At 39.4% G+C, this 25,454-nt stretch overlaps 2 protein-coding genes across 2 annotated transcripts; one reads left to right on the forward strand and one right to left on the reverse strand.

Moving 5' to 3' along the window:
• The first annotated feature begins 2,309 nt into the window (after positions 1–2,309).
• LOC135712950 (IQ motif and ubiquitin-like domain-containing protein) lies at positions 2,310–19,242 on the forward strand. The gene is made up of 8 exons (XM_065236050.1): positions 2,310–2,673; positions 2,747–2,892; positions 3,070–3,132; positions 7,222–7,489; positions 7,729–8,075; positions 8,155–8,318; positions 18,435–18,576; positions 18,636–19,242. Exons 1-8 carry the CDS (start codon positions 2,606–2,608, stop codon positions 19,178–19,180), a joined length of 1,743 nt encoding a protein of 580 aa, XP_065092122.1. The 5' UTR covers positions 2,310–2,605; the 3' UTR covers positions 19,181–19,242.
• On the reverse strand, positions 19,237–23,983 carry LOC135712946 (FAST kinase domain-containing protein 4). Its single transcript, XM_065236046.1, has 6 exons — positions 23,821–23,983; positions 23,475–23,673; positions 23,238–23,413; positions 22,122–23,175; positions 19,564–19,633; positions 19,237–19,500 (listed from the first exon to the last, which is right to left on the reverse strand). The coding sequence occupies exons 2-6, from the start codon at positions 23,671–23,673 to the stop codon at positions 19,287–19,289; spliced, it is 1,713 nt and encodes a 570-aa protein (XP_065092118.1). The 5' UTR covers positions 23,821–23,983; the 3' UTR covers positions 19,237–19,286.
• Positions 23,984–25,454: the final 1,471 nt, after the last annotated feature.

Below are 25,454 nucleotides of genomic sequence, written 5' to 3' on the forward strand. Positions count from 1 at the left end.
GCTATGAAAAGTCCACGAAAGGTATTGCAAATAAATATAAAATATAATCGAAGAAATGACCATATATTTACACGCAGTGAGCATTACATTTGTCATGCGATACGTTTTGTAATGATCAGTAATGACAATTTCTACTATTTTTCTGTAAGATAACTCGTCAAAATCCCTGATATAATGATTTACTACAGCCGTTAATTTTTTTCCTAGCTAAAAGTCATTTGAAGTTGATGCAGAAGTCCTCTGTTGCCAAGTTAAAATAAAGGGAATCTTTCAAAAACCGTGTTGCGAGTTCAACTGTTTTTCTCTTGGCGTGACTCATTATACACCGACTCTATACCACGATAATTACGTACGTCACATTTTTTACCAGACTTAAAAATAGGCACTAGAAATGAGCTTTTGCCACGCCGGTGGTGTAGTGGTAAGCGTGACTGCTTTCTCACCCCAATGGGTCTGGGTTCAATCCCAGCCGAGGTCGGTGGGATTTTTCTGAGGCATAAAAATCTCTGGTCACGTCTTCCTTCGGAAAGGAATTAAAGCCATTGGTCCCGGCCCATGTGTGTTGTGAATGGGTGCGATATCCTACGCAGGTATGGAAGCTGCCTTCCTGCACATTCGATTGCCGTCAATGGATGGCAATCGATGTCCGTCGGTGATTGGCACTAGATTGCGGAACAGAGACTGACGTTAAATAAAGGAAACAAGAAGAAATGAGCTTTTCTATATTATTGGAAAGTTTCCGGATTCCAGTGACATATTATAAAGCCAAAATAATGGCGCGGTAAGCTCAGTTGCTAAAGTTTTCATAAACAAAGGAGGAACTTCATCAGGTCCAGAGCCTTTGGATGCATCTAGATGTTTTAAAGCATTCAAAATGTCATGTGCATTGACTTGACTGACGCTTATGTCGCTTGGTAGAACTCAAAATACGCGCGATCACGATCTGCTTCCGAATATGTTGTATAAATTTCTTGAAAGAAATCTGCAAACAAATCGCATATATCTATATCTTCATCTTCATTGCCGTGTCTCGTTCCCCTTTATGTTTTGGCGATTTACCAAGTCCTTGCGGCATTCATTGCTTACACGCTAAATTCAGCTTACTCACCGTGTGAGTCGATCGTACTCACTTTCGTCCGATGTATCGAGTTGTCAAAAACTGAGTAAACGAGAAATGTCAAACTGAGTAAAAGCCACTCAGTCAGCAAAATCCTGGAATTGGAAAAATGTCAACCATGTGGGAGGAAACGGCCTAGAAAACGGGTGAATGTTTCACTCAAAACCAGCAGAAATTCCTTCCGGCAAGAAGGAATTGCTTAGGTCAATGGTGTTGAACCATTTTCTGCTCCGGTAGAATGGATCCCGAGAAGACAATTTTCATTTCCTTGAATAAAATCAACACAAAAATCCCCCCGCAACTGAAAATATCGCTGAGTGGATTTGAATCAGTCTACGTGAGAACGTCGTTTACTCAAAAGTGAGTCAACATAAGGCTACTCAAATTTGAGTAGCCCTACTTGCCGCTGAGATGTGTACATTCGACTCAATTTTGAGTTGACCAGAATAAGCGTGTATGACACCATAAACAGCTATCAATGCTTAAGCGTTTGGAATCCCAGGATTGACCTGAAAATGGCCACTATAATGTTCATGTTTCGGCCATTTTCTCGAATTGACCTGTTGAGAGCACCAATAGAAAGTAGATATTATTTACTTTTTTTTCAGTAAACGGCTATGAATATTGTCACTAATAATAAATGCTACTGTAAGTAAAACATTTTAATAGAAATGTTCTGTTTGATATTACTCAAATAATTTCAAACAAATTTTTAAAGCTTTGTTGAAAGTACACCTCAATTTAAAGCAATAATATCATAGATGACGCGCCAAATCCTTGATTTCCATTCTAGAAAAATGGCCCAAAGTGCGTTGACCCTTTTATCAATAAAAAATAAATAAAAGAAGTGTAGAACAACTTTCTGCATCTGCATCGGAAACACTCCTTTCCGCCAATACTAGGTTGTCCGGAGTATAGTCGGTCAAAACACCTGTTGCCGCCGCAGAGGAGGTGCGCATTGAAATACGTACCTCATATCAAGTTGCCATGCCATGTCTATCCGTCAGCGCAACTGTTGCTATGTATGCCGTACGATGGTAATCAAAGCCCGAGAATCGATATTAGAACAAGTTTTGCGGTATCAAATGCGATTGCGGCGGCAAGCGCTCGAGTGCGAATTCGCTAATTGGTTTGAATAATTACAATAAGTAACACTCTCATTTTAATTCATTAACAGCAGAGATGTCCAGACCGCCCAAAGCAAAATTGGCGGATACTACGTCCACTGAGCTGGACGGAGAAGAAGTCGATGATGATGACCTGCTTGTGCTGAAAGACGTTACCGTCAAATTTCGCATACTCAAATCTCAAATAGTAACCCATGCATATCCAAACATTTACACGATCGAAGAAGTCAAGAAAGACATTTCGAAAAAGTTTCAAATTCAACCAAAATTTCTGATACTCAAGCAAAGCAGTGGTGAGAGAATCTTGGAAGACGTTCAACGCTTGTTCGATGTCTGTGACAACAACTACGGCATCGTAAACATGGATCTTGAGCTAGCCGAAAGTGCAAGAGAGGAAAATATCCGCCTGGAACCTCAGGTCTACTACAAGTATGCACCCGCCTCAATAATCAACGCTAATAACGTGCAAGATTTATTAATTACTATTGTCCCTGTATTTCAGCAATTTCAGTCTACCGGATATAATTACGGTTTGCATACCGGCTGATGGAACCACGGAGGGAAAGGTGAGCCGTGACCTTGTGGTTGAAATCGAAAATCAAGCCATCATCAAGCCTTTCATCGGTGGTTATGTAGATAAAATCACAAGTAAAATTTCTTTGTCTATTTGCTTCGCTTCTACGTCTGGTCTCTCGCATTTTGCTTCCCACAATTTTCTTTCATTTTGGAACACTTTGGTTGTTGCCCATATGCCCCATTCTGTGGTGATAGTTTTGCGACTGAGAGCTATTGTGGGAAAAAGTAATCACTTTACTTTCATTTCAGAAACCGAATATCATGACGCCTTCACCCAAACTGGTCCGCCTTTGGAGAGAATCAAATTTGAAGGTAATGCCACTAATTTAGTATAGTAATGCATACTGTAGGTGACATAATCCAAAATTCGTTACAAAAATTTGCAATTCTCCTAGAAACAATTTATTTATTTTTTATGGTTCTGGTGAACTAGAAACTATTATAATGTCGTCTTTCATTAAAACATCAGTTTCAGTTTAAATTAATATTAATACAGGCATTCTGGATTATATGCCAATTGTGTTTTTTTTAAGACTTTACTTAAGCAATTTTCAGCTGAAGGGTCAGTAAACTCTTCTGCGCCAATTGTATTCAATGAAAAAAAAATCGATAGTACATATTCCCTAGCAAAGCAGTATATTACAATCCAAATAAATTAAAATACAGTCTGAACATAGCAGCGCCGGTAAGCGTGATTACCTCTCACCCCAGCAGGCCTGGGTTCAATCCCAGTCGACACCGCCGGGATATTCTGAGGCATAACATCTCTGATCACGCCTTCCTTCGGGAAGTAAAACCGTTGGTATCCAGTTCATAAGCTGATGCCTCGATAGGTAGGGTCCACGTGTGGGAGCTGCCTCCTTGGCGTCGATAGCATTGGTGCTCAGCACGGAAAACAAATCAAGAAAAAAACAGTCTGAACATATGTTTTACGTCGTCAGAACAATTTTGCCGCTCTGCGTTCTATCTAATTGACTGAGTACCGTTCGTTATCCGAATTAACCAGACAAATCATTCCACAAACTAGGAACGACCATGCACCATTACCATTGATTTCTAGATAGAGCTATAAAACTGTCTAATATAGGGTGTCCCAGAATGTCTAAGCACGACTTTGGAACACCCCTGCTTGTTCCAGATGACGTTTAAACATCCACACCGACAGCAGTGAAAAAATTAAACTACACCAAATGGTCTATTTTAACCTGGACCTATTGTGTATTCGGAGAGCAAGTTAAGTTTGACCACTGGTTAGTGGTTTACTAAAAACTAAATTAATGAGGTTCAATAGTTACTCTAACAGTGAACCTATACAAAATGGTCCGTTTTGCCCGATTCTCCCCAAAATACATTATAGAACCTAATAAACCAGTTGAAAACTTATTTGGCGCCGGGAAATATCAGGGGTAACGGTTGCATCCCATTTCATACTGTGCAGACCAAGGTTAGGCAACCCCAGTTGTTCAGTTGCGTTCAGTTTGTTGGTACAAATTATATTCATCGGTGTACATAAACAATTCGACCACAAAATGCACGAATATTGTAATTGGTCGTTATTTCAAAAGTGGATTAAAGCAAAGTAATGAAGGCAATCCAATTCATTTAATTTGCTTATTAATAAAGTTATGTAGTGTTGTCTTTTGTTAATTTGGAAGTTTCTTCCGCAAATCTTGCACATTTAACAGCAGGTTTTGAAAGACATTTTCTTTTTTGCCACATTTATGTTATAATTCTGCATCAATTTAATTGCTCTCTCTTCGTGGTCGTTTACCACTCGAAGCCGAGTAACAATTTCTTCTCCTTTTTGGTATTCCTATTTATTACTCCATTAACATACTGGTTCATCCAAGAAGCTGATATCAATCCCCAAGGCTCTAAAAAATTCCACAGTATTAGTAGTTGCCAGCTGGTTTATCGCTACCTATATTGTTGCCACTGCTACTGTTGCTGCTACTGCTGTTATTGCTGCTAGTCCATCTGCTTCAAAGTTCGTTACAAGAATGAATTCATATAGGTAAGCTATATTTATATGTAGCTATATTTTCACTTGTTTCCAAAGCACTTTTAGTTGCCATGGAATTTCTCCTAACAAACAAAGAAGATTTCGGATCAGATTGCTACTTCCGGAACGCCTACTTTCAATGTTTTAACGTTTTACGCTAATTTCAACCTATTTTTGAAGAGAGCCTTCATTTATACGCTTACAATTTCTTGGAAGAGTGTCTATGTAACATACTGTTATATGTTGACGTTCAGCATATGTGTATCTTTTCATGGTTTATACCATGGTGATACCTATGGAGCGTACACCAAGGCTGCGAGCTCGCCATGGCATGGGTGGTTGCTTACACTACCATTCTTTTAGGGCCGATGAGCAATCTCTAAACGTTAACGTACGAACTTCAAATTTGTAGGGGAAATGGCTCTAATGTGGGCCTATGGATCTAAGACTGGGCCCATCGCTAAAAATCTGCTATTTATTAATTTTTATCTAGATGAACCCGTCATTTGGGTGGTACTAATGGGTGTTTTTGATCACTATGTATGGGCCCAAATTAGGGACATTTAGGCCGACATTACATCCATTCCCCCTATATGTTTGTTTTCAAACCAAAACGAACATTTTAAGAGGTTGGATTTACAAATTGGTCGGATTTAAAACCCGAGGTGAGTTTAAAAAGGTGGTTTCAAATTCGAGATTCAGCCATGTTTGATTTTTGTATGGAGTCTCCAATGCGTTTGTTTACAATTTACTCTACGCCTGTGACATTTAAGACAGGGCCCATTAGAAAACCGCTACGGTCAAACTCTGACTCACTTATCATAGGTTTATTAGGCCAGTTTGAGCAACGGAGTGCTTAAGCAAACTATTGCAAACTGACTTTTCCCTGTCCCTTTATTTAATAGAGTTTATTAACCCTCTAGCGCCCATAAGGGAATAGTTAAAGTATACTCATTTTTATTAATATTATTTAGGATGTTTATTAGGACCACTAAAACATGTTTAAAAAATCATAGATACACCCAACATTAAGATGTTGTAAGGGATGTAAGATTCTCTTACAATTATGTGGGATTCACCATCAGAGGGTGTTAGTGGAGACCGCATGAACCGAGGATGCGATATACCTAGCTGCGGTCCAATGCAAGAAAATTGGAGATCGAAACATGTAGAGTGTATTAGTGAGGTAAATTAGTTATGTCGAAAAAAATAGGAAACAGACTGCCGACTGGACTCGAACCACGAACGTTTCGATTATCAGACTTGTGCTTTCTCCACTGCTCTCTCCATGCTTCTGAATGTGGATAGCCTAAAAGCAAACATGAAGCACTCATTGTCTCGCATACTCGACTTCGTATGCTTTTTCTGCTGGAGAGATTCGAGGCAAGTGTGTGCGTGGTTCTACAATGTTCTACAATGTGCGTCGTTCTACAAGCTTACTGGTATAGTCGAAAGCGTAGATAGAACACAAAATAAAAAAGGCAAAAAACCATTACATCGCCTGCATGGTCAATTTCTAACATTCATTGCGATGTTCATGAACAGAGGATGATAGGAAACGGAACTAACATTCATTGTAATAGATTTTTGGTTTGCGTGTAGAAATTGGCTTTTTTTTATTTAAACCGACTCAAGGTTGCCGCTCAGGTCCAATCTGGTCCACACCAAATTAAATGAAAGTATTTTTTTCCTTGATTTGTTTTCCGTCGATCTTGTTTTCCGTGCTGAGCACCAATGCAACCGACGCCAGGGAGGTAGCTCCCACACCTGGACCCTACCTATCGACCGATCAACTCATGAACCGGGGACCAACGGCTTTACTTCCCTTTACTTCGTCATCAGAGATGTTATGCCTCAGAACATCCCGGTGGCGCCGACTGAGATTGAACCCAGGCCTACTGGAGTGAGAGGTAATCACGCTTAGTACTACACCACCGACGCCGCTAAATCAAATGAAAGTAGATAAATATAGCTTTCATTTGAAACCAGTTTATCAAAATCGAATAACAATTGAAAATTTTACCACCAAAACAAAACAGGTATCAGCTCTTGGTGACAATGAGCGCCGGAGGGTTAAGACAGAGTGGTCAGAGGAAATACTCAAAATATCTAAATAAATCAATCAATTTATTTTAAATGTGTCTATTCTGAAAATTAAAGAATTGTCTTGCAGATGTGCAAAATAAATCGATTTTTTTTTCTTTTTGTGTGTAGCAAGCTAGCTCTCATGACAATGCAGACTTTACTTTAGAAATCTCACAAAAAATGCAAAAAGTAACACATCAACACCAATTGAGTATTTAATCCACCGTGAATTTCTAACTGTTTCAGTCAAAACATGTGCAACACCAATTAGCTACAAATTATACTTCTGTTTTGCATCATTTCCTACCACCAAGGAATACTGAGCCGCGACACACAAACCGTAGAAGAGAAGGCCATCGAAATTGACACACCGCGTGATTGCGCTACGGTGAATTTCGGTGATGCTACCGAGCATTCCTACGTGTCCAAATACACTGACCGCGTCATCGAACCGGGAAAGTACGAAAGCTACGACGAGATGACAAAGCGCATAGATCTAATAGGGAAGGTAACACTTATCCAGCGCAATTTTCGGCGTTACATGTGGCAGAGACTAATAAAAGAAAGCGCTGCAGAATGGAGGTGAGTGTTGTTTGTAGCGCTTAGCTATTCAACGGCATTTAACGATGGTTTACCGGTCTAATCTCAATGCCAAGTGCAAGCAAATCAGTCACATCCTCATTATTTTCCCATGCATACATCTTGGAGGTACAACTTTTCATATTTAATTTCTAATAATTCTCTGAACCCACCGAAACCATGCTGCACACCACTTTCCATTTAACAGGAATACTAACGTTTGCCACACTGTATCTTTGCAGACGCCTCCAAAAAGAACAGAAACGACGGGAGAGTAAGCGGACGAAAGTTCGCCAAGACGAGTACCGAAAGGAATGCATAGTAAAAACCTTTCCAAAAACAAAGCAAGACTTTGACGCACTGTACGCTCAGGTGCAGATGTGGAAGGAAAACGAATTAAAGCAGATTTGTGAGAAATACTCGGGTGCCCCTAAAATCGCCGAGATGAACATGCTGCTCGACAAGGAAGTTCAGCTACTAAATGGCATCGAGAGACAACGACAGATACTGCAGCAGCAAGCGAAGAAAGTTCGCAATGAACAAATTTTGAAAAAATTGGGCGACCCTGTGAAATGGGTCGGCTATAACAGTAATTGGGCTCGAACACAGCGCCACTCGGGAGAGAAAAATCGCTTCGATATTATACATTTTCCTTTGTTCTTTTGCAGGCTTGATTATTCAAATGGATACGTTGAGCAATCAGCGAGCGCGCTATTTGACTAACTATTACCGAAAACTGGCAGACGAGACCCAAGGGGCCCACGAGCGAATCACACTACTTAATCGCCTTTCGGATGTCATCGCCAAAGAGGTGCATCCAGCAGTAGATGAGGTAGGTCGAGCCATTGTCTAAATCACTGATGATGCCTTGATTTGGCTGTACGCACATGCGTAACACAGCAGCTTCTATCATTTTCCTTTCATTTTGCTTTCAAAACACCGACTCCTACAGCAGCACGTCCCTGCCGGCTATGCTTGCGCATAGGTCATTGGGCAAAGCAATTTCAAAAAATACCCATAGCGCTAAACTTTTGATTTTTTTTTCTTTTTTATTCATCCTACACAATTATGAGCTCTCAGATGATAAGATTGCACTCAGTGATTGCAAAGAATGTAGGCTTTTTAAAACTAGATTATTATCAATCATTCCAGGGATTGCCCATATTATTAATAATACATATTTTGAAAGTAAACCAATTAGCTGTAGTTGAGGCAGCCATCTATTGCTGAAAAGTGGTCCCAATAATTATGGTTGGTATCTACTATCGGAATGCGTAATAAAGCTTTTCAAAATCTTATGTTTTAAAAAGAGCAAAGAGACACAACTTCTGATCCCAACCTGACGGAATGTTGAGTTGCTGGGTAGTCAAAATAATATATAAGAAGTTTTAATATGCACGGTTCTATTACATTCCAATCAACGAATTTTTCAATAAATTTTATAAACTGCCGTAAGCCGCGGACAAATTAATCAGAACAACATGAATATTCTATTTGTTGGTAGCTGACTTTTTATTCGATTATTTGTTCAATATTTGTAAACAGCTAGAATGTTGCATTTAATTGCGTTGAAGTAATCTAACGCGTCAGCACACTTTTGGACAGCAGCACCACACAGATTCTACACTCGTTTTGAAGTTGTTTGGCTGGGTGGCGATTTTGCTTATATTTTTCAAGAACTACCTATTTTGAAGAACAAACCCCAAAAATGCCGAAGAAGCCCAGCGAAACCGATGATGAACCAACGAAGCTGGATGGACCAAATGCACTGTCTTTGTGCCAACGTTTTAATCTTTACACTGCGGGGATATGAATCACATAAAAACCGACCCGCCATCATTGAGTTCATTCATATGCTAACATATCTTTAAATGTTTAATTATGTTATCTTATATAATGCCAATATACAGATAATTTACGGATTACGCATTAGTGGGCTTGATGGTTACTTGGGTTACTTGGGCTGATAAAAAAAATTTAAGCCGTATATTGCAAAAAGGGTAGTTATCGGGTTATTAACGGACCTGGTGGTTACTTGAGGGGTATCACATTTTGTAGTACATTTATTTTATTATTGAAGATGACTAAATTTAAAGTTCACTTTATTGGGAAGATGCATAAATGACGTAGCATGGGTATCCAACCATGTAGACAAATTCAATACAAGCGATACAAGGGGGAGGCGGTCCAACGATTGTGCTTCATCAAACGCTTAACGTTTGTTACGTTTCAGCACGAAGCACCCACATTGGTCCCCCCTCCCCGTTGTAGCGTATTTTTCTACATGGCTAATCATCCTAAAATGCTACGTCATTTATGCATCTTCCAATTCCATATTTGCTTTATATTGACGACGAAAGTCAACCAAATTACGATTTTTTTTTCTTTTCACATACACTTAATTCTGTTTTTTAATCGTATTTTTGATCGTACGATCTTAAATTGCAGCTGCATTAATTGCAAATTATTTCAAATAATAAAAATAAAATAAAAGCAAAATATGATAAGTAGGGTAATTCGAATAAAAAAAATACCATACAAAAACAATAGAATCTATTGTCACAATGCAATAAAATATGTAGTAGCCCGTAAAAAAAGAACCGTAGAGGTACAATTAAATGTATTGTAACCATACAATAGAGTTTATGGTATTTACAATAAATCGTATTCTCCACAACGATAAAATAACAATAGAATGTATTGTTTCTACAATAGAATCTATGGTAAATGGGGGAATATACAATAGATTAAGGGGGTCGTTATGTATCTTAACCATACGAAAAATCACTTTTTTCCCGAACAAACTTGAATCATTTACCATTAATTGTATTGTTGTTCTATTGTTGAAAACTCTTACTATATGGGACGTATTGTACATCTATTGTAATAACAATATGTTAAAACTTCGTGTACTATATACACACAATAAGATCGATTGTTGGCAATAGATTTACTTGTAACTGTATTTTATTTTATGGTAATTGTATGGTTATTTTTTTCCGGGAGTAACCACAAATTTTATTGATAAAACAATAAAAATACAGTATAACTTATTGCTACGTACAATAAAATCTTTTGTTAATGAGACTTTACAATGGAAGAGGGAGCTGGCTGTTAGTTACCGTAACTATTATATATTATATTTTTCTCGAACATTTTTGATCTCATTACAGTAAATTTTATTGGTTTTTTTTTTAATGTTCAAAAATTTTAAAACACAGAATTTATTGTAAACCTATTGTGGTGACAATTTGATCATTTGACCAATATAATATAATTACAATATGGTTAATTGCCAACAATAAAATGTATTGTATTTGATTGTAAATGTATAGTTAATTTTTATCCACTTATGGCACTAGTGCTCCAGTTTTTGGCCCTAAGGCCTAGTTTGAATTGAAAATACAAACAGTAAGTGTATCTCTTAGCGGAAGTGAATATTCACTGTAATTATTTTTGAGTGACATTGTGTAGTACCACTGAGATTAGAAATAATATCAGTGATCATTCACTTCCGTTAAGAGATACACCTACTGTTTCAACCTCCTCCCGTGTTTCAACTTGCCCGGTGTATCTTATTCCTATATGCATCTGTCAGTCTTAGCTAGGGGGTCTTGCCCGGGAAATCCTGGGATTTCTCGGGATCAGAAAATTCCCGATTCCTGGTTTTTTTTTTGTGAAATTCCCGGGGTTTTTTCCAAAATTTTAGAATTTATAACCTTGCTAAAGCTGCAAAAACAAGATGCTAGAGCGAATAATCAAATGATGATTGAATCAAGGCAGCACACAATAAGCGTGGAGAATATATAGATTTATTTTAATAAATTTCCTCATCGAAAGTTTTAAGCCATTTGATTAGGGTTAATTAAGTTGAGAGCATCGAGATGCTAGATGGAAATCTGAAGATGGTTTAACTTTCTTTTTTTGCAAATCATAAGTCCTTCGAAATTCATTCAAAATTTATGATATGGACGAACGACACACTTTTAAATGAAACTGGTTTCGCTTACAATATTTTTTCATTAAAACTATACCAAAAACTGTACTCATAGATTGATTGGGCAGTTATCTTTTGAAAACATTGAAAGAATAGGTCTGGAGAGAGATTCCATCTGCTTTGCAAAATGCCTCAAAAATCACTTTCTTGTAATGTTTGATTTATTGATTCATTGATTTATTGATTTATTTGATTTATTTGATTTATTGATTTATTGATTTATTGATTTATTGATTTATTGAGTTATTGATTTATTGATTTATTTATTTATTTATTTATTGATTTTTTGATTTTTTGATGTATTGATTTATTGATTTATTGATTTATTGATTTATTGATTTATATGAAGTAATGAAATTGGGTTGTTAGCGGAATGCTTAAATAAAACAGCAAAAAAGGTTATCTTCCATTTAATTCCACTTAATTAATTTTGGTATCCATGACAGATACGTATTTCGACTACAACGTTCAGTCTTTATCAGTGTCATTCCCACTAAAGAACTTATCAAAATCTAACCCCCTTAAGTACTCATCCCTAGGTAAAAAAGTCAAGATCAAGATGATTTATTTGATTTATTTGGGGTGAGTCTCGTTAGTGAAGAGTAGTGGATGAACAGTGTGCGGTCGGGAGACGGCTGCAAGCGTACGAAGCATCACCTCGAGACCCCGGGAGGAAATTCACAGGCGTCTTAGACTGAAAACTTACTTGGCCACTCCGGTGGATTGGATGTTAACCATGATGGACCCTTCCACCATAGGGCGTTGTTGACGAGTTCGCAGGGATCGACACCCCTCGAGATGAGATCGGCCGGGTTCTCCAGACCGGCGACGTAATTCCAAGTGCCTCCTTCAGTGAGTCGCTGCACCTCCGCGACACGGTTTGCCACGAAAGTGTTGTAGTTGCACGGTGGGTTGTACAGCCAGTAGAGAGTGATTGAAGAGTCAGACCAAAAATAAGCATTAGCATTGATGTTGAGGCTCAACATAACGGTTTGGAACAGTTGGCTGAGGAGGACAGCAGAGCAGAGCTCTAGGCGGGGAATTGATAAGGTTTGGATAGGAGTTACTCGGGATTTGGCGATTAGGAGACGGGTTGTGACGACACCACTTCTTCCAACACTTCCCAAGTAGATGCATGCTCCGTAATCATTTTGGGATGCATCGCAAAACTCATGACGTTGCACGTTGTCTCCGGCGCCTGGAGCTTTGACCAAACGAGGGATGGAAAATAACCCTTGAGCAGCCAGACCAAGTCTGTAGTATTTCCATACGGTGCATAGTGAATTGGGCAGCGCCTCTTCCCAGCTCAGTTTCCACTTCCAAAGTCCACAGTTGGCCCCACCATGAGGCAGTCATTGAGAGAGATTCCCGTGGAAGTCTTGCTGGACCCATCGAAAACCACTCTGCACTTTTTTTTCCTTGTCGGGTATTTTCATCACTGCGACCATTTTTCTGATCTATTGTGATATATTCCCCATTTTTTTTTTCTTTAGCTATATCAAGATGCCGTATCACTATTATTAGGAGTGATCGCCATCGTTTGACTCTGCACTTAGTGATGGTGCTACTCGGCTTGAACACGGCGTAGTGAGGAAGATAAAATGAGCGGGTGTTGTCTTGTAACGGAGCTATGGAAATCATATGGCCAAGTACGATGTATTCTGCCATGAAATCAACATACTGGGCTTTCAAATTGGGGTTCTTGCTGAGTCGACGTTGCATCCATTGATATCTGCGAAAGGCACCGATCTCGGAGTCACCAAGTTGACTCAAAACGTGCTCTTTCTTCGGCAGGCGTACAACGAATCGGTCTGATTCGTCGCGGGTGGTTGTTTCGGAAAAGTACATCTTGCAAGCTAATTCCTCCTTAGACAGCCTACGGGGGCAACTCTCGACTTCCCAGAATCGAGTCAGTTGTTGATCTAAGTCATCGGTGGTGCAGAGTCTTGGGTAGCGATATCGATGGCGACCGGTCCACTTACTACCCATCCGAGCACGGTACGTTGGAGAACAGGCTTATCGATCCTTTGCGGCGAAGCGAAATCTGGATCTGCCAAGACTAACTCAGGAGGGAGGTTCCATTGCGAAATGTCGATTGCCCGAGAAGGCAGATCTTTGGTGATCTTGGAGAGGATGCTGAACGTCAATGTGTTAGAGTAGAAGAATTAACAGAACTGAAATCTGCCACGGTGCAGTAGGTACTGTTGACAGTAGAACCAACAATCAATACGAAACTAACGATTTTAAACTGGCTCACTACTTGACTAGCCTATTGGTCCCAATTAAACGATTAACGTACCCCATTCAAGTTGAAATTCTAGTACTACGCAATGTTTGTTTTGATTCGCTATGAAAGTTTGACAGATAAAATGAGGGGCTAGTGGTTTTTCCTATGTTTCGAGGGGTGAATCGATTAGCTTGGGACCGTAGAGAGTACCAGAGCTGAGCCAAAAGGTTGAGCACGTTATTTCGGGACCTTCTAGTCTTAGAGTTACCTCTATGATAGAACCACCCATTCCAGCGATAATTGCAGCTTGCTTTCGTCGGTTCAATCCCAAAAGCTGAACGATTCTTTCGGTGATGAAGCTTGACTCGGAACAGGAGTCCAGCAGGGTCCGAACAAATGTAGATCTCCCCGACGGACCGTGGTCCTTTACCACGGCGGTGGATAACAGAACAGTCGAGTAGGTGGTGGTGGAAGAGCTTGCTGCAGCTAATGCGTTGGTGAGAGGTTGGTGGGTGGCGGACGAGGTGGTTGGTGATGGTGGAATTGGAGTGGACAACGATACCGAAACCATGGCTTCGCTTCCGTTGATGGTGGTGGGTTGTTGGTTTCCAGGTGGTGGTTTTACTTGGGGTTGGATGGAACAATCGTTGGGGGAGGAAGAATGCAACAGTGTGTGGTGTTTCTCGTTGCATTTCCGACAGGGTTCGGAAGAGCAGTCACGGCTGAGATGACTCGACGACACAAATTCCAGCAGAGCTTCTTCTTGCGGACGGTGTCTTGCTTTTGCTCGATTGGCATCCGTTTGAACACCTCGCAGTCGTAAATCCGATGTGGTTGATTACACACGATGCATCTGAAAGATTTTGATGGAGATTATTTTGCAGTATGAGCAACAGAGAGACGTGGTTTGTCTTTTGGAGGGGAGGGTATCAAGCTACCACTGTTCAGGGACAATAAGATCCAAGCTTGATCTTTCAAGAAGACAATCAGTTTGCTGTATGTTGGAAGCTTCTCCTTATCGCTGCCTGTTGACCTCTCCCATTCCCTCTAGATGCTTTTATTCAAACGACTACACAACATGTGTACCAGCAGGGAGTTAAAATCTTTACGTGACGTTCGAATTGGTCAACCCAGGCTAATATCGCGGCAGAAGATTCCTTCCTCACAGGTTCAATAGCGAACAACAAACTGATGTGATTTTTAATCAGCAGACATTTATTGACGTACCGACTAACAAACAGATCCCAAGCGATCTTGTAGTTATCCCCCGTGACGCTAGTCGTGTCGAGCAATTTCTTGACTGGATCCTTCAACGCAGCCATCAGATAATGGAACTTATCCACAGCAGCCAAACCCTTATTGTTTTGGATCAGACTGCGATATGTGTCATAGAAAGGGATCCAGCCATCGATCTCACCATCAAAGGTCGGCAGATCGATCTTCGGTAAGCGCACTACAGAATTAGACATGGGTGAGGGGGTAGCGGATACTGAAACATGACAGTCTAATTTGTGTGCAGTGAGAAAATCATGCAGTGTGTAGTAGGTATCTTCCATTTCGTTGCGACTCCTCAGAACAGAGGCTTTTGTTTCTGCATTAACTGCACCACAATAGATGCATCAATGAATCGGTCATATAGGGTATCAAGTCTAATTAATCTTGAGCCGAACTTGCTTTGATCGATCTCGGCATCATAGTTTTTAACGAAGCTTTCGATGGTCTTGATAGCGTCCACCGTGACGCTCAATATCTTAGACCGCTCCCGAAGCGAAGTCATTTCGCCTACTAGGAACGCCACGTAACAAAAGCAGGCCACCGATCACCACCACAACCCAAGCGAAATGATCAATATCGATGATGATTCACTCCACCACTCCTTAAAAGTTGCTTACACTATGAAGTAATGAAATTGGGTTGTTAGCGGAATACTTAAATAAAACAGGAAAAAAGGGTATCTTCCATTTAATTCCACTTAATTAATTTTGGTATCCATGACAGATACGTATTTCGACTACAATGTGCAGTCTTCATCAGTGTCATTCCCACTAAAGAACTTATCAAAATCTAACCCCCTTAAGTACTCATCCCCTAGGTAAAAAAGTCAAGATCACAGGTATAAAAATGAAACTACAATGTGTTGAATCTACAGCAGTAGCTGTGGGGTCGCAACAAAGCGACGGCAAATGGATGACAATGCGCAACGTTAGTGCCACTGCACTGGTTCCGCTTCGAATGATCTCAACGATCCGGTTCGAAAGACCAAAAATATGTCCGCGCCACGGAATCCTCTTCGATAGCTCTCACACCTGGCAACGGTAGAATGGAATGATCTGGGGTAGGTCACTGGTTCTGGTTTACGGTGAGAAAGTTCTAAACTCTAGCCTTGACAAAGGCTGTTAGGGTGGCTTCGATCGGAGGGAGAAAATGAAATTGCTTTGCTACTTTGGCCGGTTGTGTATGTCACGTGTAGATGATACAATAGTTTGGTTTGAACTGATTACTTGGCCGGGATGCTGGTCGTATTTATATCTGTTGGTTGTGTGATGTGTGGTACAATATAATTTGTGTGGGTTTTTCGTCTGGTGAATTGTGTATTGTTCTGGGGGAGAGGTAGCTCATCGATTCTTCCGGTACGCCTCCTAGCATCGTGCTATAAGGTACCAGGCGATAACCAGGGTAGTTGATCGATAGCTCGATGACGTCATTTCGTTGGCGTTTGCAATGGGAAATTCTCATAGCAGACGTTGACGATGGGACGTTGTCGAGTTGTTGAATAGCAACTATCGTGGTAACTCACCGATTACCTATCGATCTGCCAAATTTGGAAAGACGTCTGCATTGAATTGTCTCATATAATAATATTCCGCCCACTATATCACAAGAAATTGCGAGTAGCTGAGCGGAATGGAGATAAGTTAAGCATTGGGTACAGGACCAAGTCTCCCCTGGGTGGTTGCCAAGTTGCCATAAGGCACGGAATGAGACTATTGCATGGCTGGGTAGTCAAAGTCTTCTATTCGTTAGTCATTTCAGGTGGATTAGAACAGGTTTAGGTTTAGGGTGGGCGTTGGCCAGATTTGAATTTTTCAGATGTAATCCTGGATAGGACCCTGTCATTGAACGTCGCGTGAAAGTGGAACTTAATGAAGGCCTAAGTACTATTTCGTAGTTTTTAGTTTTCGGATTTGCAAGATCGTCGGTTACAGTGACCTGCTTACTGAGCAGAAAAACGTGGTCCCAGGTCCTTACATATCAAAGAGATCTATGGTAAAATCGCTTGTGTATCGTGTATTTTGCGAAACTCGTTGTTGTCGTTGGTTCCGGGTTTGAATGGATACACAAATTTGAGCAACGGTATTATGTGATATGAGGGGCTCGGTGGCCTTAGAGCAACCGTTTTTGCTTACTGAGCAGAACATCATGAGTCTAATCTCAGGCCCATCCACATTCAAGATTCGTCAATCGTTTTATTTGTTAATATGACTACATGGTAATAACAGCAACTCGGTGATTAAAAAGGTGCTCGTCTGCCTAGTGGCAAACGTTTTTGCTTATTGAGCAGAAGACCGTGGGTTTAGTCCCAAGCTCCTTCGCGTTATATGATCGTTAGGACATCAATTCAGCTTATCGTTTACCAAAACGAACCCTGCTGTAAACCCAACCCTCTTATCCAACATCCCAGTGATTACTCGTGGAAGTGCAGAGGTGTTCTCGGCTTCCATCAAAGCGAGTGTCATGTCAACACAATCCTTCCCATTCCTTTCTTGACCTGTGTTCGGGCGCGGCCGGCGCTGGTATTGCCTAATTTAAGATCACCAGTTTTTACACATTGAGGATGATTGCTAGTCCCAAGCATCGTCTATTGGTTCTCTGTGTAAATACAGCTGATCTGGCAGTAACAGAGTAGCAACCGTGGACGGTCAATCAAGCTCAAGCTCAAGCTCAAGCTGGTGAATTGTGTATTGTTCTGTTCGCGGTGTTCGCGACATCCACCATAAAAAAGTAGCTTTTAAACAAAAAATCGTATGTTGTCAAAATCGGTCCCTTACTTTATTTCCATTTCCATTTCCATTTCGTCAAGCCAGTGTAGACTGTATACCTATGAAAAATGATTAGTACGTTGTAAAATTAATGTTGTTCCATTACGTGGTAAACGGGCACCACACGGTGTATCCATTTAAGGTGTTTCGCTGTGAGATCCTTATTCTCGTAACCACTTCGAAACTTTAAGTGCACAATTATGAGCTTCTACGATACGAACTACAATGGAACTGTTACTCAACGTTTGCTGTTCTGCAGCATACATGAAGTAGCAATTTCAGGTAAAATGGGGCATCAATTTCCGAGATGTGTGTAATTGAAAATTCGAAGTGGAAGTGCATGTATAGCCTACGTGGTGGCCATTTGTGGACTCTACAAGGAATCACCTTAAAAGTAATGTTTATCCAGCATTACTTGCTAACGTATAACTGTATGCATCTATTTTAATTCATGCTTGAATTACTGAAAATCACCCAACATTTTCCATCATAACACATTCATTCGAATCGGAGTCGGAGTCGACAGACATATTTTTGAAAAGTCGGAGTTGGAGGGGGAATGTTTTTAACCGAATCCGTAGCCCTGGCGCCTACAGTACTAACTGGAGCACCTAATTTAAGATGAATTGATTTCATGTCGGCATGAATAAATAAAGATTTTTAATATTTATCCTTTCTTCGCAGCTGGAAACTTTGCTACAACGTGAAAGGCAATTGCTCATATGTAATGTGAAGGAAACAGGATTGGATTTACTAAGAAAACGTCAGTTAACCCTTTTGATGGACATTATTTCAACAGATAAAACGGAAGACACAGATAGCAAGAGTATTCTAATGTTTTAAATACCCTGACTTTAGCCCATATAAATGTTGATTATTTTTTAGAATCTAATTCACGGCTCTGCAAAAAATGTAGCCGAGTGCGACCGATATCAAAATTTCCATTGGATACACGTTTAACATCAGCCAGTATATGTGAAAGATGTACCGACCTTCAAGGACCAGCCGTCGACATAGCTATCTATCGTTCAATCTTGCGTTCTATCCGACGAGATGAGAAAAAGCGTGGAGCCCTGTCTTCATTCGCATTCATTATTCAAGACAACGACATCAAGCATATCGTGAATAACATCTGGCACGGTCACTCGGCAATCTCTAATGAAACTAATCGAGCTGAACTGCGACTTCCTCGGTGGAATATTGCGAAAGATTGGGCACCGTGGAATTGCATATGTCTAACCGAAGGTGAAGCTAGAGCCCACTTGAAGATAGTAAACCTCGAACTTTACTACGAAAAGAGTATCATAAAGGACATCAAGAATAAGCATGCGCTATCCAAATCGGCGTTCAAACAGTTACGAGAGATTGATCAAGTATTTGTCGAGTCAGGAAACTGGTGGCAAGTTGGACTAAACGGAAGCAATGTTTAAACAAGCAATTGAAAACAAATCGTATTGTTTGTGGGTGTGATTTATTTTCCTTTCTGTTCATGGAATTCTATATAATTGGATCTTATGAAACCAATTTTATGTACAACTAAGGTTTTCCACTAACAATGACTTTGAACATTCTTTGCAAATACTCGACTCGCTTTAGTAACTTATCGCTCGTATTGAACTCATTGTAAGGGATCGATAGCACGGAGTAGCCACTTTTTTCCAACAGACGACAAGCCAGTGTGTGTACGCCGTTCAGGGATGGGTGAGGTCCTTGGCACATGTCGTGGTAATCATGTACAAGTAGCGCAATCCTGAAACAATCCAAAGATCATTAAACGTAATATTCAACACCAAAATGTAATTATATACCCTACCTCTTTGCCCCAGGATGCTCCTTGTCAATAGCTAATGGTAAACATTTTGAATCCAAAACGCATTCGGCATCTGTGGAAAATGTAAAAAAAAAAAACAATAATTTATCATCAGCGTAACTACGGCGGAGGGATACAGCGCCCCCGAGGATTAATATAGGCCCCTCTACTACTACAATTACTTATTTTCCTTACACATCAAAACTGTTTGCTAATTGCCTAATTTAAAAGTAAGAAAATAAAATTTGACCCCACCCCCCTCCTAGGATGGTTTCCTTTGTTACGTCAATTAAAATTAACAAAAGTAAGTAATAAGATGAAATAAATATCAAAGTAAATCGAACCAGTTTTGGAAATACGCAAAAAAGCATCAATTTTATTAATACTGGTTTGTTAAACGAGACCATAATACCGAAGACAACAAATCAACAAGACTGGCAACTCTTCCACTTTCTCATACAATTGCTATGAGACAGGTACAATCGCGTCATCTGCCGCTCAAAGATAAATGCATCGAACGAATTTGATAGCAAAGATTAAATCCTCAGAAGAAGGGTTTGTGTATTTGCTCATTCTTCTATGCGTTGCTTCCACCTTCACTCAAGTGTAGCGCTACTGTATCTGTCGCTTGGATTCTGGCAAAGTTGCCAGTCTACTTGATTTGTTGTCTCCGATAATACCCAATTACTATGTAAACAGTATATTGAACAGCTGACCTAATGTTGGACAGTTTGATGGTTGTTGAATATTATCATTTAAGGACAAGGTCCTTAGCGTTTTCAGAGGCTCTAATCTTATCATCTAGAAGTACCTTCAATCGCTCGACCTTCATTACCAGCTCTTTTTTTCAAAATTTACTGAAAAAGTTTACAAAATAAGTAGCGTTCTACACATTATTGCACTAATTATTGTCGAAAAAAGTAACTTTTGTTTACATCCATATGTGTGGTGAATGGAGACCCAACCTCAATCGAGGGTTTCGTTTACCGCTCACTCTAAACATAAACATGAAAAGTCATTACGACCAAAATTTCATAATAAACGCGACTTTGCAATCAACATTTTAAGCCTCCACAAATAACAAATTATATATCATGTTAAAAATTATTATAAAAGGAAATATTTCCACTATGGAATGAGCGGTGACCCCTTGTTTACATTTCCTAATTAGTCTCAAAATCATTATTGATAGCATTATTATTTAAGTTTTATGTTTTTCCTGTATTCCTATGTAAACATATTCTATATACACGCAGAAAAATGGATTTTTGTTTCATGGCCTAATGTATTTTGTTATTGATTCAAACATATTGTATCACTATTTCAACGAAACATATTTTTGAATCAACAAAATGGTTTTTGGAATCAACAAACAGATTATTGACTCTACAACCGGTTTGTTGATTCAAAAATATTTTTCTTTGAACTAATCGAATAATATATTTGAATCAATACCAAAAATATATTAGGCCCTGAGCCAAAAATATATCCATTTGAATATAAAAATCATTTCTCTGTGTGTACACCTGTAGAAATTATTATACTAACTTTGTATTCATAATTTTGCTCTAAAGTGAGCGGTAAACTCGGTGCTTGTCTCTCTTCTATGCAGCAAACAAACACTGAGCTACCTACATTCTAATTGAAAATTTCATACAATAAGTACTATACTTATAATAGTTACCCCAGTATTATGGATCACCCACAATAGTGAGCCACTTCCTTTTGATTAACACGCAGAACTGACTGACCCATGATAGTGACTAACTAACATAATACTGAGGTGACTGAATGTACAGATCCCAAAAAGTGCGTTCGAGAAAATACGAAGTGGCAAAACAAACTTGTATGAGAAAAGAATTCCGTCCATCGTGTCCTTAAAACGCGTCTGGTACATTTGGCATAATGGACGCTTGGCATAATTGCTATGATTCGACATAATATTATTTATGAAACTTTTAACATAATTGACATTTACAATCCATGATTATTCCTTCTTTTAATTGCTGCTTGTTCTTTAACAATATCCTCGTTCTTCCATGGTAATTAAAGACCTCGGAATAACTGATCATGTTTGAAAGAAGGAAAACTCTACTGCAGCAATATTAGACATAGCTCATACCGCTCATACGTAATAATATTCTAAGCGCTCACGCACAATGCATGAATATTTAAAGAAGGAAGCATTTAGTACTACTCTTCCATATGAAATATTCAAAGAAAATAATGCTGCCTTCTTTATTACATATTCGGGTTAAAAAAAATAACAATTCTATGCGAAAGAATGAGCAGCAATTAAAAGAAGGAGTAGTCTTTGGTTATTAATTAACTTTTAGTTTCAAGAATCTTCTATTCGTAACGATTATGTCAAGTGTGTCCGTTATGCTAAATATCCTTACGCCAAATGTACCAGACTCGTTAAAACTGCTGTTTTGAGCGCTACACAATAGTTTCCTAAGGACAATGAACATATGCAGGATAAACAGCATAAAGTTCAAAAAAGATGTCAACTGATTGAGTTACTGTGTTCATGGCAAGGATAAAGTTAAAGAAATACATACCAATGGCGAAACCCATTGATGTACGCTGGTTAATCTTGACGTGGTTCTCCGACGGCAGCAAACTTTTGAGCGCGTCCAGCATGCCCGCAATAAGTACCCGCTTTTCCTTCGAAGCGTCGATTGGAACAAAGAACTTTGGGTCATTCATGTTCAATTCACTCGTCACCTTTGGTTCCACAAGCGTAGCGAAAGCATTCAGATTTAAAAGTTTCATTTTGATCGCAGGAGACAGTTCGCCATTCCGTTCATTTTCCAAACTACTGATGAAATTTGTGTTCATCACCGATGCTAAATGTTGGCTTGAAGCACAGTTCAATACTGCTAGTGACCAAACCGTATTCAACCAATCGGTGGGCTTGATGAAATCACTTTCTGATAGACTGCTGACTAGTTTCGCTTTAACGGATTCCATATTAGATGGATCGTGGCTTAACGTTGCTAGAGACAGTAGCAACGCACTGACATGCGATGGTTTACAGATTTCACTATTAGCAACTATCCATTCGGAAAGTAAATCTAGTATAGTTGTATCTCGGTACCTCAGCAAACTCAAGCTAGTCAGAATAGATCCAATAGGGGCTGGTTTGTCTTTGTTTTCTGATAGTTCCGATTCCACATCAACGCAAATTCGCGCCGTAAGCACCGTATCACGAAAATTGAGACTTGCCATTGCGTACAATAAATCTCCACATTCCTTGAGGTTGAGTTTATTTGTATTACTGCTTATGTTGAAAGCAAGCGACCGCAGCAATGGGGTACTTCGTTTTTTCTTCTGTGCCAAAGACGACATCACCTTGATCATTTGCGGCATCGTCAGTCCCGTTATCAGCTTTGCGGCTTCATCATTTGCCGTCACACCCAGCACGGTTTGTAAATCGTCCACTTGTAACAAACTGACGGCGGAACGGGACACAGAGGATTGAGACTTGGACGCACTGTTTCGATTATTTGTTCTGCCCAGAACATTGCACAGTTGAACAAAGCGGCTATCATTTTCAAAGTCCGATAGTTTCACTTTCTGTATTGAGCTCCACTCCGCCAAAATTGAAACAATCTATTACAGAAAATCAAGAAACTCAATCAACTTAGTCAATGAATTAACTATATACGAACTACCTTCAAAGCCTGCTTCCGCGTAACTTTTGTCTGACCGGGAATTGCAAGTAAATCATTCACGGAATCAGCATTGATAATTTTGTCATTGATTTCATTGAAAACAGCACCACCTTTTGAGTCATCCTGGCTGCGATCTTCTTGAAGCAAGGATGCAAAAGCCGCTGCAACTATTGGATCTAAAAATGAAGTATTGCTTAACTATTCCATTTATACAACACCGCACCTTGAAGCACTAACTTTTAGCAGCCTGAGCTGTATTTGCCACCTTTGCAAACTTCTTGCCGCGACCCACAATCAAAGTATCAGCCGTTCGGGTATCATCGATCTTTCCTTCGTCCGGAGTAACGTGTGAGGCAAATGGAGCCACTGGGGCGCTGAAATTTCGTTTGAATATACAAAATCCAAAGTTTCGACCGAATCTGTGCAGGCTTAACATCTGAAAAAGGGAATTTCATGCCTTATTTATCAACACATACCAATACATTCCGGCTGTAGAAGAGTTACAGAATTTATGTAACATAACCCCGGACAAACCGGACGGATATTGAGTTGATGGTCAAACCCATGTAAATTTTATACTCACTATTTATATTAATTAATAAAACAACAGCTTCCACTACAAAGGACGTAAATAGCTTTATTTACGTGATAAGTAAAAGAAATTAATTAGCCGATTTCCTAAGATTTAGCAAATTTAAATGTATTTTTCACTACTCTTCATTGCCTTAAAATGTGATGAAGAAAGGCTGACAAACGTCAAACACGATGGGCGTGTTTCACTTGCTTTTATTTTGATTTGTTTGGAACGAGGACTTTTGATTTACCGAACGGTTCAACGGGTTCGAATATAATATGTTTTACCGATCTATTAATACCGAGGGGTTTTTTCGAGGGGTTTCTACCAAGCTTGTAAGGTGATCGGTAATAAAGCATTACAACAAAATTACAGTGGAGATTCGCTCGTTGGGGGCTCGTTAGTTGGGCCATGACCCAATTAAAAAGCATCTGGATGTCAAAATCTCATGTCAAAGTAAATTTGACAATCAACCATAAATTCCTCCTACTGTGCACGCAGAAAAATTTATCGTTAAACAAAAATATTTGAGGTATGTATGCCACCTTGACGCCTCTACTGCCGAGGTTACTGCTGTATGAACTCTTCCGGGACGACGAGCAGACTTGATCATCATGACGGCCCTGTACGGAAAGTTAAACACCGATTATCATTAAACAGCGCGACTGGTTGAATTTCATCCAGCACATCCTGAAACGTGCTCGTCATTATAACTTCTTCCAAGATTCCCACACGGATACGAATTTTGTTCATTTAAAACAAAAATATAAATGTTTGTACTCTAAACATATGAATTATTCAAAGTAAATTGAAAGCATGTTTAAAACTAAAATATTTATGTTTGAATAAAATTCAAAAGCATGTTTATTTCAACAATTTAAGACTTGGGTAAACAGTTTTTAGCGTGTCATGCCTTTTTATTTCCTTCTTGTTACATTCGTAAAAAGTTGCCCCAGCCTCAACCTCAACAGAAAACGGCCATCCATTCCGAATCCATTCCGGATTCTCCTCCGATATCGAACATAGAAAGAAATCGGTATGAGGACCAGTGGCAGAAATCGAGGCAGAAACGGCAAAACGACGTTATTAACACACATTTGTGCCGGTTCCACTGATCTGGAACCCACGGACACCCACCTTGACGGGTCATCGCATCCCGGACCAGGACCCCAATACCCACAGCTCACCCTTAATCGCACCCGAAAAAGAGCAGGAATTAAGATATCTTTTTTTTAATTTCTTTGCAAACCGTTTTATTTTGCTTTACCCTGCACTCAACTACTAAAATAATTTCAAAATATGTATGTTTATTTTAAACATGAGAAGCATGTTTAAAATAAACATATTTATTATTGCTCGCATAGCTGTCAAACCAACCAAAAATAAATACGTTTATTTTCAACACGAATATTTTTGAAATAAACGTAACATTATTTTTGTTTTAAACATTGATTTCACATGACTTCAAACATGGAATACGTTTAAAATCAACCTAATTTATGTTTGTGGCCAGAACAAACTGAGTTTACGTTTAAATTTACCTCAAATATTTTTGTTTCGACCATAGTTTTTTTCTGCGTGCACCGGTAATCATTGTCTACGTAGTTTATGAACAGCCCCTTACCTCGCTCATTACGCATTAA

Source organism: Ochlerotatus camptorhynchus, unplaced genomic scaffold (assembly GCF_037179485.1).
Source record: "Ochlerotatus camptorhynchus isolate MF236.1 unplaced genomic scaffold, CSIRO-AGI_Acam_v1.1 ptg000521l, whole genome shotgun sequence".
Taxonomy (NCBI): domain Eukaryota; kingdom Metazoa; phylum Arthropoda; class Insecta; order Diptera; family Culicidae; genus Ochlerotatus; species Ochlerotatus camptorhynchus.